This window comes from Lampetra planeri, chromosome 7, assembly GCF_965212315.1.
Source record: "Lampetra planeri chromosome 7, kcLamPlan1.2.h2, whole genome shotgun sequence".
NCBI classification, from domain to species: Eukaryota; Metazoa; Chordata; class Hyperoartia; order Petromyzontiformes; family Petromyzontidae; genus Lampetra; species Lampetra planeri.
This window is the reverse complement of record NC_136113.1, coordinates 689,778-707,360: the sequence shown is the minus strand read 5'-3', so window position 1 is coordinate 707,360 and position 17,583 is coordinate 689,778. Positions and strand designations below refer to the sequence as shown.

General features: G+C 42.5%; 1 protein-coding gene across 2 annotated transcripts in view; it reads right to left on the bottom strand.

Moving 5' to 3' along the window:
• Positions 1 to 5,311: 5,311 nt before the first annotated feature.
• RAB15 (RAB15, member RAS oncogene family) overlaps positions 5,312 to 17,583 on the bottom strand; it is a 73,053-nt gene continuing 60,781 nt past the window's right edge. For both annotated transcript variants that reach the window (XM_078595843.1, XM_078595844.1), the window contains exons 3-7: positions 16,692 to 16,752; positions 15,794 to 15,871; positions 10,382 to 10,471; positions 9,099 to 9,164; positions 5,312 to 6,672 (exon numbers count right to left, since the gene is read on the bottom strand). In XM_078595843.1, coding sequence (XP_078451969.1) covers positions 6,511 to 6,672; positions 9,099 to 9,164; positions 10,382 to 10,471; positions 15,794 to 15,871; positions 16,692 to 16,752 — 457 coding nt within the window. In that variant the 3' untranslated portion in view covers positions 5,312 to 6,510. The remainder of the gene's footprint in view (positions 6,673 to 9,098; positions 9,165 to 10,381; positions 10,472 to 15,793; positions 15,872 to 16,691; positions 16,753 to 17,583) is intronic.

The window sequence follows — 17,583 nt, the reverse complement described above, 5'->3', positions numbered from 1 at the left end:
TAGAATGATACTGTCTAATCGCTATAATTTTATTATCTACCGACCCAATAATAGTAATTGCACACATTGGGGTGGTGGGGGAATGAAGAGGACGTGAAACTTTGATGAATTTACCTCATCGTCGCGTGTTAATGCGTGCGCATATTTTTAACGGGAATTAAAAACGGCGTCCACCTCGAAGCGACGGCGTTGCTGCCCATTGCCAGGGCCAACCGCCCGTTGCCAGGGGCCAACCACCCGTTGCCAGGGGCCAACCGCCTTCACGCATGCGCAACGGCGTGCTTCGTTACGTGCCGGTCGGCAATAGTAAATAAATAAATAAAGAGAAATCGCACTAAATCGATAATCGGTCCGATTTAAAGTTTAGAGACGAAAAATCGGAAATGCCTAAGTTCACCGCGGGGCCGGGGGCGTGCCCACCGGCAAAATTTAATCTCGGCGAACCCCACGGTCCGAGAGCTAAATCCCCCGGAAGCGAGCGTACGCAGACGGACAGACAAAAAATGTATTATATAGGTTAGATTAATCGGCATTTTGCGACCCCCACTGCCACTGTGTAGCATATTATTATGTGCCAGGGACTCTATGAGATGATCGGACAATAGTCTGAGTCCATAATTGGCAATAAGTAACGGCAAAGCAGTTATAAGTGACTCACAGAATTGTGCGCAGTTGCGTATACAGTACACGACTTCCCTGAAGGCATTCACCTTCAGCGAGTGCGATGCCGATCACACAACGCGGTTCGAATTCGACCCTCGATCGATGTCTGCGCCATCGCCACACACGAGTTGAACAAAAAGCAAGGTACAAGTCCTTACTTACTAACAACTCCTTACTTGCTAACAACTCCTTACTTACTAACAACTCCTCTATCATTTTTCATTGCTGGAGGTGTTGCCCCCCCTACTTTAAAATCCTGGCTCCGCCATTGGCTGTAAGCCACCAATACCTGAGCTGCCGTGATGTCGTAAGCTACTTACCGCGTTTTCCCAAACGTGCTTTGAGGGACGATCTCACCAACTCATTGCCGAGGTAGGTTGCGCCCATTTTATAAACATATTTTAAGAACGAGGAAATCCACTAGTTTAAGGTTCAGGAGGTACCATTTGTGGTTTACCTTGGCAGAGGGGGGGGGGGGGTGGAACTTGTCATGTGTCCATTGTGCACACACGGATGTGATATATCCGATTCGTGGAGGGTGTGGAAACTAAAGCTAAGGAAACATCGATTTCCTTTTCTCAATCAGGTGAGCACCCAATGAGATATATTATAAATCCGCAAGGGATTCATGGCTAAACTTAAAAAGAACCATGGACATAGATGAGCCCGACACTCCGCACACTCAAATGTTTTGATGGCATTTTCATTTTATGTATTTTTTTACACTGTATGCTGTACTTTCCCCGTTCTGTTAAGTGATATACAATAATGCTCCTACCTGAAGATTTTAAAAATCTAAATAATCGACACCCACAAGTTTCCTTTTCCAACCTGATTGGTAACGTATGGAATAGTGTAGAAGGGCTTATAAGGAGCACATCTGCCTCCATTTCATATTCCGTTCACAGTATTTTCACAAATTAGAGACCCTCAACCCCCATTTGTGCAAAAATATATTTAGGTAAAACCGGTAATGTTTCCATCCATATTTTTTGTATGAATTAGATTGGTGCTGTGACACAACATTTAATTTGTGGATATTCATAAGTGCCAATTTGGCCAACATTTAAAACAGGACCCTGCGGGGTGGGCTGGTAGGAATAATACTTAGTACCGGTACAGGGATATCGACCGGGTATAGAGGAGTTAAAGAAAAAATTACTGTATTCTAGTGTAACGTTAATTAAAAGTGTTTGTTTTGACAAGAAACGCTGTGAGATTTAAAGACCCCCCAACACCACCCTCAACACCACCCCTCCCACCAGCCCTCACCACCCCCCACCACCACCCCCCACCACCACCACCCCACCCCACCACCACCTTCTGCACTAGGCCTCGCGAAGCCTGCCGCACTAGGCCTCGCGCCGTGCTTTTCGTGCACAAATAAGGCGATTAAATGTATCTCGTCTCTGTCTTAATAAATGTTTCTTGTCTCTGTGTTAAAAAAAACGTGCTGCGTTTCAGTAAAGTAATTTTTTTTTTTAATAAACGTGCTGCGTTTCATCTCTGTGTTAATAAGTCTGCCGCACTAGGCCTCGCGAAGCCTGCCGCACTAGGCCTCGCGCCGTGCTTTTCGTGCACAAATAAGGCGATTAAATGTATCTCGTCTCTGTGTTAATAAATGTTTCTTGTCTCTGTGTTAAAAAAACGTGCTGCGTTTCAGTAAAGTAATTTTTTTTTTAAATAAACGTGCTGCGTTTCATCTCTGTGTTAATAAGCCTGCCGCACTAGGCCTCGCGAAGCCTGCCGCACTAGGCCTCGCGCCGTGCTTTTCGTGCACAAATAAGGCGATTAAATGTATCAAGTCTCTGTGTTAATAAATGTTTCTTGTCTCTGTGTTAAAAAAACGTGCTGCGTTTCAGTAAAGTAATTTTTTTTTAAAAACGTGCTGCGTTTCAGTAAAGTAATTTTTTTAAAAACGTGCTGCGTTTCAGTAAAGTCATTTTGAAGCGAAATTTAAAGTTTTGCCGTGATGCGCCGGAAGCGACGGCCATCTTGTTTAATTCACAGATCGCAGGGGGAGCGGGCGGCCATCTTGTCGGACAGGGTCATGCCAGGTGTTTGCAGTAGGGGGCGATGTTGATACACGGACGGACGGACACATTCATCTATTGGTGGTCTGGTCCACTTCGTTCCTACCAGTATAAATGGCTTTACTCAACCAATCTTGATTTGAAGCTTTCGTGACTGCAGGAATCCATACTCTTTGGTTCTTTCGGTAAAGTCACGGAGGTATAAAATAAAATAAATCACGACGTTCCGGGCGCAACACAAGCGTCCGTCATCAGTTTCAAACGCGCCCTAATTCAGTCCTGTGGGGATGGGGGTGGTTTCGGTGGTGCACGCACTTTGAGCCCCGTGGCCCGTGTTAAATTTCCAGCCGTGGCTAACATCACTAGCTAGCTTTTATCTAAGTTGTACTTCCTCCGTCCTGCACCCCCCCTCCCGCTCTCACCAACCTGCTGTGACCAGCCTGATGAAGTATGGTCAAACAACCCCCGTGACTATCACAGCATAGGGAGGCCTTTGTTCAGAAATGGCATAACGAAGACCCTGTAGAGTACCGTATTTAGCTATCGTGATTAAATTTAATTTTGTGAGCTGTGATTCGATTTGATTTTACGAGCACTGGTTCCATCCACTGCAGACAACACAATCACACGACTTCGGCTTACTGATAGGATTAAAACTGACAGTTGTGAATAAAATAACAATTACTTGAGTCCATTGTGACTCAAGATATTTCCATCATTTTAATCCTTTTTTACAATTCGGAACCACCTGTTACATTTTTAAAAAATCATCCAAGACAACAAAAGCATGTTTTACCACATTTTTAAACATTGGGTGGAAACATATACATTAATTTTGAGCTTTTACTAAATCAATCACACATTCAAATCGCAGGCAGTCGAGTTAGTGCCACGTTCCATCGGTCCTCGTTTTCCAAACGTTATAAAATTTAACCACACCCCAGTGTCTATAAAAGTTAAGTTAACGCGAATGATACGCCACAACTTCCTGTTTCACCCTGTCAAGGCTCACATTGGCCTTTTCATGTAACATTGGAACTGCTTGAATTTTTCACGTATTAAAAATAACTAACAAATATTTCTCAAACCTGTGCATGTTAGAAACATTTTTTGAAGAAAACATGAACGTTTGTATGTACAAGAATTGTGTTTATAACTTAACAAGGTGACAAAAAAGCACTCCACTATCCATATCACACATCACACAATATGAACGGTGTACACAACCTCAAAGTTACACACATATTCAACTGTCACCCACAAAGTTTATCAAACGGCACACCATCACTTGATAACGTTCAGACCCGTTTTGACCTCTCGCGACATAGTTTGGGGGGGGTCACGTGATCTCCCCGTCACGATGTCATAAACAAATACAACTTTGTATGATATTTCAATTCTGAGGTGGTGACCAGAGTTCTGATGCTATTTCCCTTCACTTTCCTCGCATTGTATTTAAAATTATTCGCCTCTCACCTAACAATTACATGTACTGTATGCACTGTTGAACTTATTTCGCGCCGTACGTACTGGAGGAATCCGATGAGCTATATAAAGCTCTTTTTCACAAATGTCCAGTAGAGGTGCAGATGTGTTCTCATAGACGGGGTGGTAAATGATTTTGGAAACCATGCTCTAGCCATAGCTGCAAGAGTATTAAAGAGGATGCATTTAGTGTAGAATGCAGGCCTCTCAAGTCACACAGTAGGGCTTACTCATTCAACGTGCATCTCATGCTCTCAAGGAGGATATACCGATTATCATGCTCATCACGCGCATGAGAATCACCTTATTACACAGCGAACAGAGCAATCCACATGTACCAACATCCAACTAGGATTGCCGCCTGTCTTGGTTTTCCCAGAATGTTCTCTTCTTGAGGTAGCCATCTTGGGAAATCTGTAAGTCTTTCCGGGACATGAATAGCCTCGGTTTTTGTCAATTGCATAATAATATACCACTCAAGACAATGCCGTTCCATGTATCTCCCCCCTTCCTGTATTGTAAAATTACTCATTTGAATCCTGTACACATATCCGTTAACGCCCACTCCTGTGAAAACGTGGCAGGATCCTCTTGAAAACATCTATCACGAAATCATTATTTAAGTATTGTATTAATCTTGCCGATTGATATTTGGGCTTCCATAAAAAGCTCCGGTAATATTTAAGATTTTGTTTCGACCTATATCATGTATTCTACTTGATAAGTGTTCTCATTAACTGTGTCGTGGTTAATCCAACGAATAACACAATGACATATGGGGCAATGGCGAAAAAATGGAGCAAAAGCTGAAAGAATGGAGAGGTGAAATTCTTGGAAAGTACGCAGATGCCGAGAGGAACACATTGATCAGAGAATGTATGCAAGTTTTAAACACAACTGTAGAGAAAAGTGCGTGAGCTTGAACAGGACACGTCAAGGAGCAGGGCTGATGATCAATGGTCAAGACTAAGAATGGAGTGGCAGTCAGAAATAGGGAACATGCTCGAGATGGACTAGCTCGGAGATGGAGCGATCAAATGTGCTCATGTGCACTGAACATCACGAGACCGTGTGAAATGGCGACGGCTTGGGGAGGCCTTCATCCAGCAGTGGACAGACCGTGACTTATGTGAATATTTAAAGATCGATTTATTCAGGTCAGGCAATACAAACAAACATTTTTTCTCTCAACACAAAAAAAATCATTTTACAATATGCTTAAAGCAATACTTGTATGTAATAGATGTGCTGTTGTATAAAGTTATAAATTACAGTTACTCAAGATTAAACCGTTTAAGGTGTTTTTTTAATATATGTAAAACCGACTGCATATACAGTATGAGCAGATGCAAATTTATAGGAGTTGAATTGAGAATTTGATTTGAGCTCTGTAAACAAAAAACTAAACCCCTGGCTTTTCTTCGGAATCTTCAATTTTTTCTGGTTAAAATTATTGGAAAAGCCTTTCCTCCATCTTAAATGTTACGGTCAGGTCCCTAGCTCCAGACATCCCACCAACAATGTGCATGAACATGATTATCAAGTAAACAAATCGTTTAAACACAGTCACTTCCCAGTAAACGTCATCCTCATCTGTAATGCACTATCTCAAACAACGGACACAAGTGACCTGAGATTGCTAATGGCCCATGCAGTCGGTGATGCCAAGCCAATGATTTTCCAAGTACAATGCTTTGACCAGTTAATGAAGGTATGACCCAGCCCACATGGATTGTATTTGGTGATTTGGGTGCCTCGTAGGAAGAGGCTTTGGACTAACGGACAGAAACGACTACAAATATATAGCAGGTTGACTACATGGTTGTTGACAGTGTGGCATAGAAAAACATTTGGTGTGTGGTGTTGACGATAGTCCTTTTCATGTTTTTTTTTGTAATCACACATCCCAAATTGTTTATGCCATTGTTCAAAGTGGGGAAACTGTTCCCATTTGTTAACATCGGGAAATGTAGCTGTCTCAGCATATTTGCATCTCATTTGCTTTGCTCCCTGTATCAGTGTTTTGCATGTACCTTGCTTCTCCCCCCCCACCCTCTCTTAAACATCATTACATGTACAGTGCTTTAAAATTCTCAGCACTGCTGTCACTGTCCAAGCATTTCTATTAAAGAAATTCTCCAAGCGCCCGACACTTATAGGTTTGCATCAAGGATGTTTTGATTCTACTACCCTGTTGTATCCACACATTCTCTGTATCCGGCACTGTTATTCGGTGCCGTTGCGTCGTCTTCGCACTTCTCTTCCGACCGTCTCGTCACTGTGCTCGGTGTCTTAGGCCTGGTGCGTGCACACAAGGGGGCGGCCATGGTCAGCACGAGCAGGGCCGCTGCTTCTCCTGTTGGTGCTCTTTCTTCTCTTTCTTCACCTCCTCGTCACCCGACAGGCTGACCTCTTCGCTGGACGACAAGCGCAACCCTTCCAGCTCTTGCTTGTTTGCCTTCAGCACCAGCTCTGTCAGCTTGGTGAAAGCCTGCAGGGCGGCAGTTCGTGCACGCGTAGACACACGCGCGCACGCACACAAGTGTTTACACAGATGCACATAGGCATGACCTATGGTCAAGTCACCCACTATGTTCATAATCAACGTTTTTGGGTTTAGATCGCGTTATTTATAAATGTGTCGTAACCCTCCACCACCTGATACGGCCAATCAGTAAAAAAGTGTCACGTTGACAAAAGACAAATAGTTCACTGCTTTAGCCCACCGGTGTGTTGAAGCGTGAAACCACAACATTTACAATTTTTGAGTACGACGTTTCGCTGGTAATTGCATCCAGCATCATCGGGCAATTCGCCCGCTATGTGTCCGATCTCATCAGATCTCGGGCGCTAAGCAGGTTTGATCCTGGTGCTTGGACTGGCGACCGGCAGGCACAAACAGCTTTCTGTAGGCTGTTGTGGGGCTATGTAGTGAGCAACATAGGGCAGTGCAGCAAACTCCATTGTCGTACTTTAATTCTATGCTCCTCTCTTTGCAATACTGTATTTCAGTATCACTGGCATTGCTTAAGACTGATTATAGGCAAGATAATTACGTAACTTAAAGCTTTCATGACTGCAGGAATTAATATTCTTTGGGTCTTTCGGTAAAGCCACATAGATAGAACATATCATAAAAATAATGACAATATCACGACATTTCAATCGCAACACAAACAATCGTCATCAGGTGAAAAATATAGCGGGAGAGCTGTTAAGGCAGGGAGTTATAAAGGTTTCAGATGGGTGGAGCCCAAGGGTCAGTGGGCGGGGCTAGATATTAAATTTGCATGTAAATGTAAGATCAGATAAATCTTGACAAACGCAGCTGTGGGGGAGGCCATTGTATTGTGAGAGATTAGCATGTCAATGTAAGAAATTTGCTTTTAAATGTAAGCTCGGAGACAGCTTGGAAAGAGGTGGAAAAGGATGGCAAGCCGCCATTTACTAATGTAGCCCAAGGGTCAGTGGGGAGCACGTACACCAAGCCCTCAATAAGAATGGATATTCAGACTACACAATCCGTAAAGCTATCACCCCAACCGTTGGGAAAGAACCATCTGAGGACCCAATCAAAACCATCACCTTACCATACATAGCAGGGGTCACAAAAAAGATTTCCAAAATCATGAGCAAACACAAGATCCAGCTACGATTCAACACAGTATATAAAATTCGTGATTTGATCCCATCTGTGAAGGATGTGATCCCTGACATGCAATACCCTGGTGTCTACAAACTAAGCTGTGTCTGCGGCAGCCGTTACATTGGGGAAACTATGCGACATGTCTCGGACCAGGTTCGTGAACATAAGGCAGATCTGAAACACGCTAGGACCAATACTTAAGCTATGGCTGATCATTGTATTAACGCTGTGGGCACACACAAAATGTATTTTGCCAAAACGAGAGTACTCTGCAAGCCCACTGGCTATCAGCAAAGATTCGTTCATGAAGCCATCCAGATATATAAACAGACACATTTTCAACCGAGAAGATGGATACAAACTGACCAATCATTGGAAGGACGTTATTAACCAGTTTAGGTCATAACTGGCTGTGATGTTCCCTCCCTCCCTACCTATGTTAGCAGTTATTTTCGACTCTCTGAGTTACATTCACTAACACAGCCACCGTTAGCTGTATTAGTAAATGGCGGCTTGCCATCCTTTTCCCCCTCCATGTGGCGATTGCTCTTTCTGAGCTCTGTCCGAGCTCTGTCCGAGCTTACATTTACAAGCAAATTTCTTACATTGACATGCCAATCTCTCACAATACAATGGCCACCCCCACAGCTTCGTTTGTCAAGATTTCTCCTATCTTACATTTACATGCAAATTTCATCTCTAGCCCTGCCCACTGACCCTTGGGCTACACCCATCTCAAACCTTTATAACTCCCTGCCTTAGCAGCGCTCCCACCATATAATCTCAGCAGCTCTCCCGCTATATTTTGCACATGATGACCATTGCTTGTGTTGCGATCGAAACGTCGTGATATTTTAATTATTTGTTCTATCTACGTGGCTTTACCGAAAGACCGAAAGACCCAAAGAATAAGTTATTTACATCCCTAAAATAGGCAAAATTATGACATAGATATCACCTGCTAAATACATTTGGATTGCAATAGGCAGTGTACAAAGTAGTGGATGTGGTAAAAGAGCAAATAGTAAACAAGCCTTCCGAAACCACAACGAGCATCCGTAGGAAAAGAAGCACACTTCAAATTACTACATCATATGTGGAGGCTGTCACGTCAGTGATGCATATGAAGAGGCAGATTGGATGAAAGTGAATTCGAACCTCACGGCCATGTGCACACAAGTGATGCACCACACAGCGTCATTATACAAACTAGCAGACGAGGAGCAGCAGCTACATTCAAACGCATTGCGTGTCACACTCTGGAGTTGTACCTCTTTGATGTTGTTGTTTGTGAACGCACTTGTCTCGAAGAACTCCATTCCGTATTCTTTGGCAAGCTGAAAGGAGATCGGTAACGGTGACAAAAAACTGGCACTGCTTGCGAACAGGAAAATCACTGTAGCCAAGATCTTGTCTAGAGCACTGTCCACTCTCTGTCGGCTTCACCGTCATGTGCAACAGGAGGAAAATTGCTTGGTTTGCGATGATGGGAATCGTATATATATGTTTAAGTGCTTAGTACAAGTCTTAAAGCAATTTAGTTTGTGAGTAAAACCAATTAAACTCTGGGTTGTTAGATCAGGGAACCTTGAAAATTGTGAAATGCAATTTATTGATATTTACCAGATGAAATATGTTTTGAATTAATGTAGAGCCCTATTATATTTGTAGCAAGTTCGAGAACATAATTAAAATCTAAATCAGTTGCTTCGTCAATGTTAGCACGAGACGTGTGCAGTGCACCATTTTATTCATCTCAAGAGAAATGATGGGCTGAGTCAATTACCCATTTGGATTTCAACTTGCATCTTTATACTTGTGAGATCTCGTCAAGGATCATAAACCATCACGCAAACTCCGCTCATCCTCGCAGCAGCTTTTGGCTAGTCATCGAACAAAGATGGTCACTGCATCGCATTGCTTTCAGATGTGCATTTGCGGCCGTCTGGAAGCTCTTCCTTCCAATATTAGGAAGCCACTGGAGCTATGAACTTTTAAATCATCTAGATTGAAAACTACATTCTTAAGAACTGCCTTTTGTGTTTAGTTTGTTGTCCTTTTCCCGCACCTCTGATTAGCACGGTTGGCTATAGATGAGCACTCTAACCACTGCAACTAGCTGATCATATTGCACATAAACAGCACCTCTTGAAATTGGCAATGCTGCAAGGCTGTCCCCACACTTGATCGGAATCTTGCGAATCCAATTCCCAGTTAGAGGTCAATTTATCCCCTTTATAATTTTAGGATCTATAAAACGTACGTGACTTTGTGCAAGTCAGGTCGACAGTCGTGGTTCTGTGGAGACACGTTTGCAACGTGGGATTTGCACTACTGGTAGGTAATCCCCCCTCTCCTTGAGACCCATAAAATGTATGTTCACCAGAAAAATACATATAATATTAGGTACTATTAATGTAGGGCCCTATTTAAAAAGCTTGAAATTTATGAAAATGAAGCAAGTGCCATAGAGAATGGGTCGAAAAGGCGACCGTCATGCAGTAAGACATGATGAAGACGCGGACTGGGCGGGTCCACCGGGTGTATGGGTCACCTTCTTGCCTTGCTCTACTCCGACTTGCCTCAGCTCCTCGCTGTCCACTTTGTTGCCAATGAGGACTCGCTCCACCCCTTCTGGTGCCATCTCAACAATGACCACCATCGTACGCAAACATTCAAACAAATCACAACAACAACAGCAGCAGCAGCCTGAACGTAGCGTACGTCACACGAGCTGAAAACAACAACACACAATCACACTTTGCCACAGCCCAGCCGGGTGGCGCTGTAGCTGAGCACTTGACTCGCGTTCGAAGGTCACAGAGCAGCGGTGGTGCCAGCCAAGCGCGGACCTCTAAGAAGATTATTTGTGGGTGCGTCACATGACTACAAATATTTTATGCTCGATAAACTCAGTGGCTTAAATATACAGTATGAAATAATGTAGGTAATAGATTATTTAATTGCCATTAAGATTTTAGGAGTGTTATTAGAATGACGTTCTTTTTTATGAGGATGTGAATTTCAGCTGATATTTCACTTTCTTTTTTTACGAATCTGATACCACCGCAAAAGCTTGGCAACTAAGCATTTGTTTGTTTTACTGGAGATTTACGCCACCACGGGTAATGACATCACATCTGTCGGGGTTAGCCCAATCTACTGCCATCCCCCTGGAATTGATACAAAAACGATTACTTTGCAAGCTGGCAACAGCAGGTTTCCTATGGACCAAACTGGCCTCTGCCATAAAAACATGAAATTCCCACCACAGTTGAGCACTGCTCGATGCTCGTTGGGCTTGGAGACACTTTATTATGAAGCTTCACTTATTAGTGCACTGGACATGACTATCTGGAATGTGTAACAATTTTAGTTAATAGGAACCAAATAATTGGATAACTCGGTATTGAGAACGTGTATAATCATAAAATTGAGCTTCAAGTAGTCGTCATATGTTATCTGCAAACATTCCCGTTTCTTGCACCATCATCCCATGCATTATTTTCCAGATGCAATATGGGTGCAATATTATTTTCTAATTAAATGAAATATTTTAAATATGAATGTACTACAGCTTATTACAACTAAATTATTATACATTTATCGTGCGTCAATGACACTTTGGCTGGAGTGATTTATCAGTATCGAATTCATATGTTCTGAATCCCAAGTCACCGCTACTAATTTTACCGAAGCTGCTGTGAATTGAGCTGGAAGTTTCGGTTATAAATACATTTTTTATGAGCAGGACTTGTTTGTTTATAAATTCCTGATGTTTATTCCACTATTCTAGTACTTAACCTCCTCCGATTTTTATTAATTACTAGCGGTAAGTACCCAGTGTTGCCCGGGCGAAAAAGACAGATACACACATCGACTTACACACAGACATCTGGGTAGGTTGGGGCAAAGGACATAACGCTGTGAGGAAGTAACCTCAGCGTGTTGTGTATCTTAATAGCATTTGAAAAATGAAAGATTTAGCAACTAATTGTAGAAAAAAAAGTTGTCTACACACAAACATATTATAATAATATTAGGTAGCCTAAATGTTTCATAATAGTAAACTATGCACGTGAGTTATTAGCGAAAGAAGCAATAAAATAGTAACTAACATTGCCATGGTGAGGCCTAGTCCCGTGCAGAGCCTGCGTACTCACCTAGATTGCCCAGCCGGCCGAGGTGCTGGGGGCTGTGCCGCGACCCCCCCCCCCCCCCCATGAATAATACTGTGAAAGCGCTATAACATATACATCTAAGGACTTTATAATAGTAACTGCACGCATGTAGGTGGGGGGAGGACATAACACTGTGAGGAATTAACCTCAGCGGTGTGTGTGTATTTGGTGCATTTCTATCGCGAGTGAAAATGTGTGCCGATCGTGTGTGCGTTGCTAGGGGCAACCCCTGTCAGCAGTTAAAAGTGTAATTTTATAAATACGTATAATACTAATGTGTGCGACTTACCTTGTGGAGTGTGCAGGCGAATAAAGAACCACACACACCTCCAGCGATGGCGTGTGTGGATTGCTAGGGGCTAACCTAGTGGGCATTGTGCGCAAGTGCAAGCCTGTTGCGTTGTCACTGCAGAAGCGGCGAACTGAAAAAAATAAATAACTTGAAAACAACATTTATTAATAAAGAAAAATCGCCCAAAAACGCTATTTAAACTAATTTAAAGGTGACGGACGTGAAAAACGAATAGCGCTTGCCAAACGCAGGGCTTACGGCGTGGTACTTGGCAAATATTTTTTTACGTCAACCCCACCATTTGATAGCCAAATCCAGAGGCGTAGCTAGGATATTTTGCGCCCGGGGACGAACTATAAAATTGGCGCCCCCCCCCCCCCCCGTTTATTCACATTTTCCTATTACATCGAATAAGGAATAACAATTTAAATTTTTTAAAAGCAAATTTAAAAGCAAATTTATATAAATTATATTACATGGCTCACTCAGTCACTGTCGTAGACTGGTTGACATAGTCTACAAAAGATATATTTTTATTGATTTCACTGTCGCAAACTGGTCAATCACATAATCAAAATCTGTTTTTTCTAATGTTTCTCTTTCAACGCTAAGAAGAGCAAGATCGCCGAGACGATCTTGTCCCATTGAAGCACGCAAATACGACAAAATAAGTTTCAATTTGCTGAACGACCGCTCACAACTTGCAATTGAAACTGCTATTGTTAATACAATTTGCAGTGAAATTCGCAAATTCGGAAATACGTCGTCTCCATAAAACACAATAAAACCAAGAAGATCCAAAGGAGTTTCTTGTAGAACTTCATTCCGGTTACTGAGCAGCATTTTGGAATCTCCAATTTCTGTGAAAAGTTCGTGGCCATTGATGTCGGTGTCATAGAAATTTCCAAAATCTGTGCAATTTCGACGAATTGCATCGACATCTGTGGCGGATAGAAGAGTTTTGACGTCCAGCAGAAATCCAAATTTTGTGTTCAGGTCTTTTAGTCGTAAAAACTGTGTTGACATCTCCTGTTGAACTCGATAAAATACGCTCATCATAACGCGCACAATTTCTTCTTCTGCTGAAAGTCCTGCATCTCTTGCCAGTTCTCCTGGCATCTTCCGACGTCGCCTAATTCTTCTGTCCACATCGATCCCCCAGGCTGTGCATCTTGTTTTGGCGTTTTCTACAGCAACTTGGCTCAAATCATCACGAAGCTTGACAAATTCATGCTCCAAAGATTCAAGATCAGTTGCTGCTTCCTTGAAATTCATAGTAGGATCCTGTAAGCGCTTTTGAACACGATAAATTTTTCCAAGAATGACATTCCAGAAATGTAATAAAACTATGAAGTTAAAATGTAATACGCATAGCTGTGTAGTGAGTTACACCTGTAACTGTTCTGCATCACTTCTGGTTTCAGGCGTCATAGTTACGTCCTCCGATAATTTGTCTAGCAGCCCTACTAGTTCATCCAGTCCTTCATAGATAGCTTTAACAGCTTCTGATCGTGCACTCCAGCGTGTTTCAGCCTCCCGCTTTACTGTGATGGGCACAGCTTTTTTTAACTCTTCCCAACGAATTGTTTAACGAGAGAGAAACAAATATATACTTTCAACTGTTCCAAAAAATGTGACGACAAGTGGATCCTGTTAAGCTGAGTGTACTCCTGCTAAGTTTAAGCTGTGGTTGTCACAGTTGACAAACAATGCTCTGTGATTTTTGTCACATATTCGTTGTTGAAGGCCGGATATATGCCCAGTCATCACAGCAGCATTGTCATAACATTGTGCCCGACAGTCGGCTAGAGGTATGTTGTCAGATTTCAGTCTCTCGACGATGACTCTTTCTAGGCTTGCTGCATCTTTTGCATGTATCTCGATATAACCTAAAAATGATTCTTTGATAGTTACTTTTTTAGTTTGAAAATCCACATCCACAAATCTTATGACCTGAGAAAGCCGTTCCCGATGTCCTTGATTAGGAGTTGAGTCAAGTAAGATACCGTAGTACTTGTTTTTCCTGATATCACTCAACAATTGGTTCTTTACAGTCGGCGCAAGTATGTGGATAAATTCATTCTGGATTTCCGGTGACAAATAAGAAACTGATCCCGGATTTTCTCCTGTGTGCTGTACGTGTTTTGCTAACAATGGGTCATACTGAGCAACGAGTTTGATCAGCGCGAGAAAGTTTCCAACATTTTTATCCTCATCCGCATTCAAATTTTCCGCGTACCAAAATGTAATTACATGACATGTAGGCTGTGTGTGGCGGGATATATAAACTTTTAGGTTGAGGTGTAGATTTGTGCACTAGTTTCAGGCTGCCGCGCCCGCCGCAATAAGTTATAATGTAACGTTGTAAGCCTCATTTTGGCGCCCCTTTACCTTGGCACCCGGGGACATATGTACCCCCCTGCCCCCCCCTAGCTACGCCTCTGGCCAAATCCCTCGCAAGCACATGGACACACACAGACAGACATTTATATATAAGAGAAGAGAGAAAAGAAGAAGATACATCTAAACAAATACGCAGTCGTGTTGGACCATGTGTGTGTTAGAAATGGTACGCCGTGATTTGTGCAATCATATACATTTTTCTCCAGCACCTGTATCATCATTATTATAAACATTTGAAAGATCGCTGCACCAACCTAAAATTGACTGGCCCAAGCCCATAGGTGACTACAGGGAGGCAGAAAATAACAAAACAGATGTTGCTGAGTACATTGGCAAATTGAATTCGCCTACAATCAATTACATTATTCAGAATCCCAAACAGTAGGCATGTGGCATTGTATAAACAGGGGGCCACACAAACACTCAATGGGCGGGGGGAAGGGGGGGGGCACAGCACAATCGATGTTTTTTTACATTTTGTGCTGCCCCTTTCAACGTGTGCAGACAATGTGTGATGAAATCAAGCTTGCAAATTAACAAGGATACCGCAGCAGATCAGTCTGTGTGCGTGTGAGCAATTACAACATTTTCACTCTGCTGTACGAATTGAGAGGGGGGAGCAGCCTTCAGAAGGGGGGACTCTGCCACCCTCCGGTCCCGCGATGCCAGGGGCCCGATGTTGTCTTCACATGAAGCGAACTCGACCCAGTACATTACCTTGATACACGAGTGGTTGGCGGACCGATATATAACTGGACTCCAAATGTCTTTCTAGAGTACATTTTCAATTGATGTTCCATTGCTCTTTCAGTGTCATTCATGAACGACTTTTGAGTTTGGTCATGTCATTATTTAATCAAATGTCGTGTAGCCCTCCAACAACCGACAATAGCCAAAGAAAGTAAATTATCACGTGGTGTACAACGCGTTTTCATGCTACAATTTATTAATGTTTCAGCTCGCTCACCAGTAAGCCAAGGAACAATTCTCACAGCCAAACTTAGCAATTAGATACGATGTTGAGGTATGTTGCACACCGTAATTGGTCCTTGAGTTAAACTATTTAAATACAATCGGTGCAGTTCCACACCTCATCCACATCGCCAGCCCACTTTGAGATGTGCTGGAAGGAACGCTCGCTCGTGATGTCATACACCAAGAAGATGCCCTGGGGGAAACAACACACTTGTCACAATTCAAATGACAGCATGTTACACACATGTGCGTATGTTGAACTTGTTTCGCACCGTACGTAGCCAACCGCACTAATCAGAGGTGCGGGGGAAGTAAACACATATACAAACATACATACATCACAGCTCTGTGTGCACACGCCCGTCATACCAAGCGCGTGTGTGCATCCATTCACTAAAAACATCTTTAAAGCATCCAAAAAGTAAGACTGAAATCGTGGAACTGCGCGGATAGGAAATTGAGCAAGTTGAACAAAGATGGCCACCACCCAGAAGCCACAGGGAACATTAAACCGTCTTTAACTCGCTGCCACAAATCTGTCTGTAATAGTTCTGGACGAAAAACAAATCCACTCCTTCGCGAGCACGCCATGTTGCAAAGCAGCACCAATGGCTCCTCACGTTTAATTAAGCCATGCTGATTGTCTTCTGTAAAAATAGTTCCTGCACCTCAAGAGCTATATATGTGTGTGTATTTAAAAAAGAAAACACTGGGATATGCATAACCTTTAACTTAAAAACATTTTCAAAACAAAACCACATTTTAACAAATTAATTATTGAAATTTGTAACATTCTATTCCAAAATGTTCTGTGCAATGTTTTTCTTCATTCCATTACACAGCCTGTTTAATGAATTTCAATTGATCTGCAATGTTCATTTTACTCCATTAAACGTTCCGTTCCCCATCCCCTGATCAATACAAAATTGTGAGTTCACCCACATTGAAGAAATTAATTCAATAGGCTTTCACTTGTTAAAGATACACAGTAACAATGAAGGGAGTCATTTTACCTGTGCCCTGCGGTAATACTGTTTGGTGATTGTCTGGTACCTCTCCTGGCCTGCCGTATCCCTGCAATGGCACCAAAGAAAGACCATTAGACATTTTTCTTTAGAAACATGGTGGAGATGTATTCTTAGGTTTTTTCGGTAAAGTCACGTAGGTAAAACATTAAAATTAATGAAAGTAAAATAAAATAAAAATCACGACGTTTCGGAGGCAACACAAGTCTCCGTCATCAGGTGGGACCGTCACAGCCAGATTTGCTGCATCAAGTGAGGCAATGATTCAAGATGTAAGCCCTTAAAAGCAAGTTGAGGGGGGAGGAGAGGGGGGCGGAGCTCATCAGAATGTGGTAGCCATTGGCTTAGGGGGGCGGAGCTCATCAGAATGTGGTAGCCATTGGCTTATGGCTATCACATTCTGATGAGCTCCGCCCCCCTCTCATCCCCCCTCAACTTGCTTTTAAGGGATTACATCTTGAATCATTGCCTCACTTGATGCAGCTAATCTGGCTGTGACGGTCCCACCTGATGACGGAGACTTGTGTTGCCTCAGAAACGTCGTGATTTTTATTTTATTTTACTTTCATTAATTTGAATGTTTTACCTACGTGACTTTACCGAAAAAACCTAAGAATATGAATCCTTGCAGTCACGAAAGCTTCAAATCTAGAATTAATGGTGGAGATGCTCACATGTGCAATTTGTACTTCTATACTTCATATATTTTTATTTAAGTGACTTGTTTAGCTTTCCTATACTTTGCACTCCTATCATGTTTTTGTATTTTTGTTGTTGTAACTTTTTGACCCGCACCTACTGGACATCTGTGAATAAGAGCTTTATAGCTCATTGGATTCTTCCATTCTGAATAAATATTCTGATTCAATGAGACAACGTC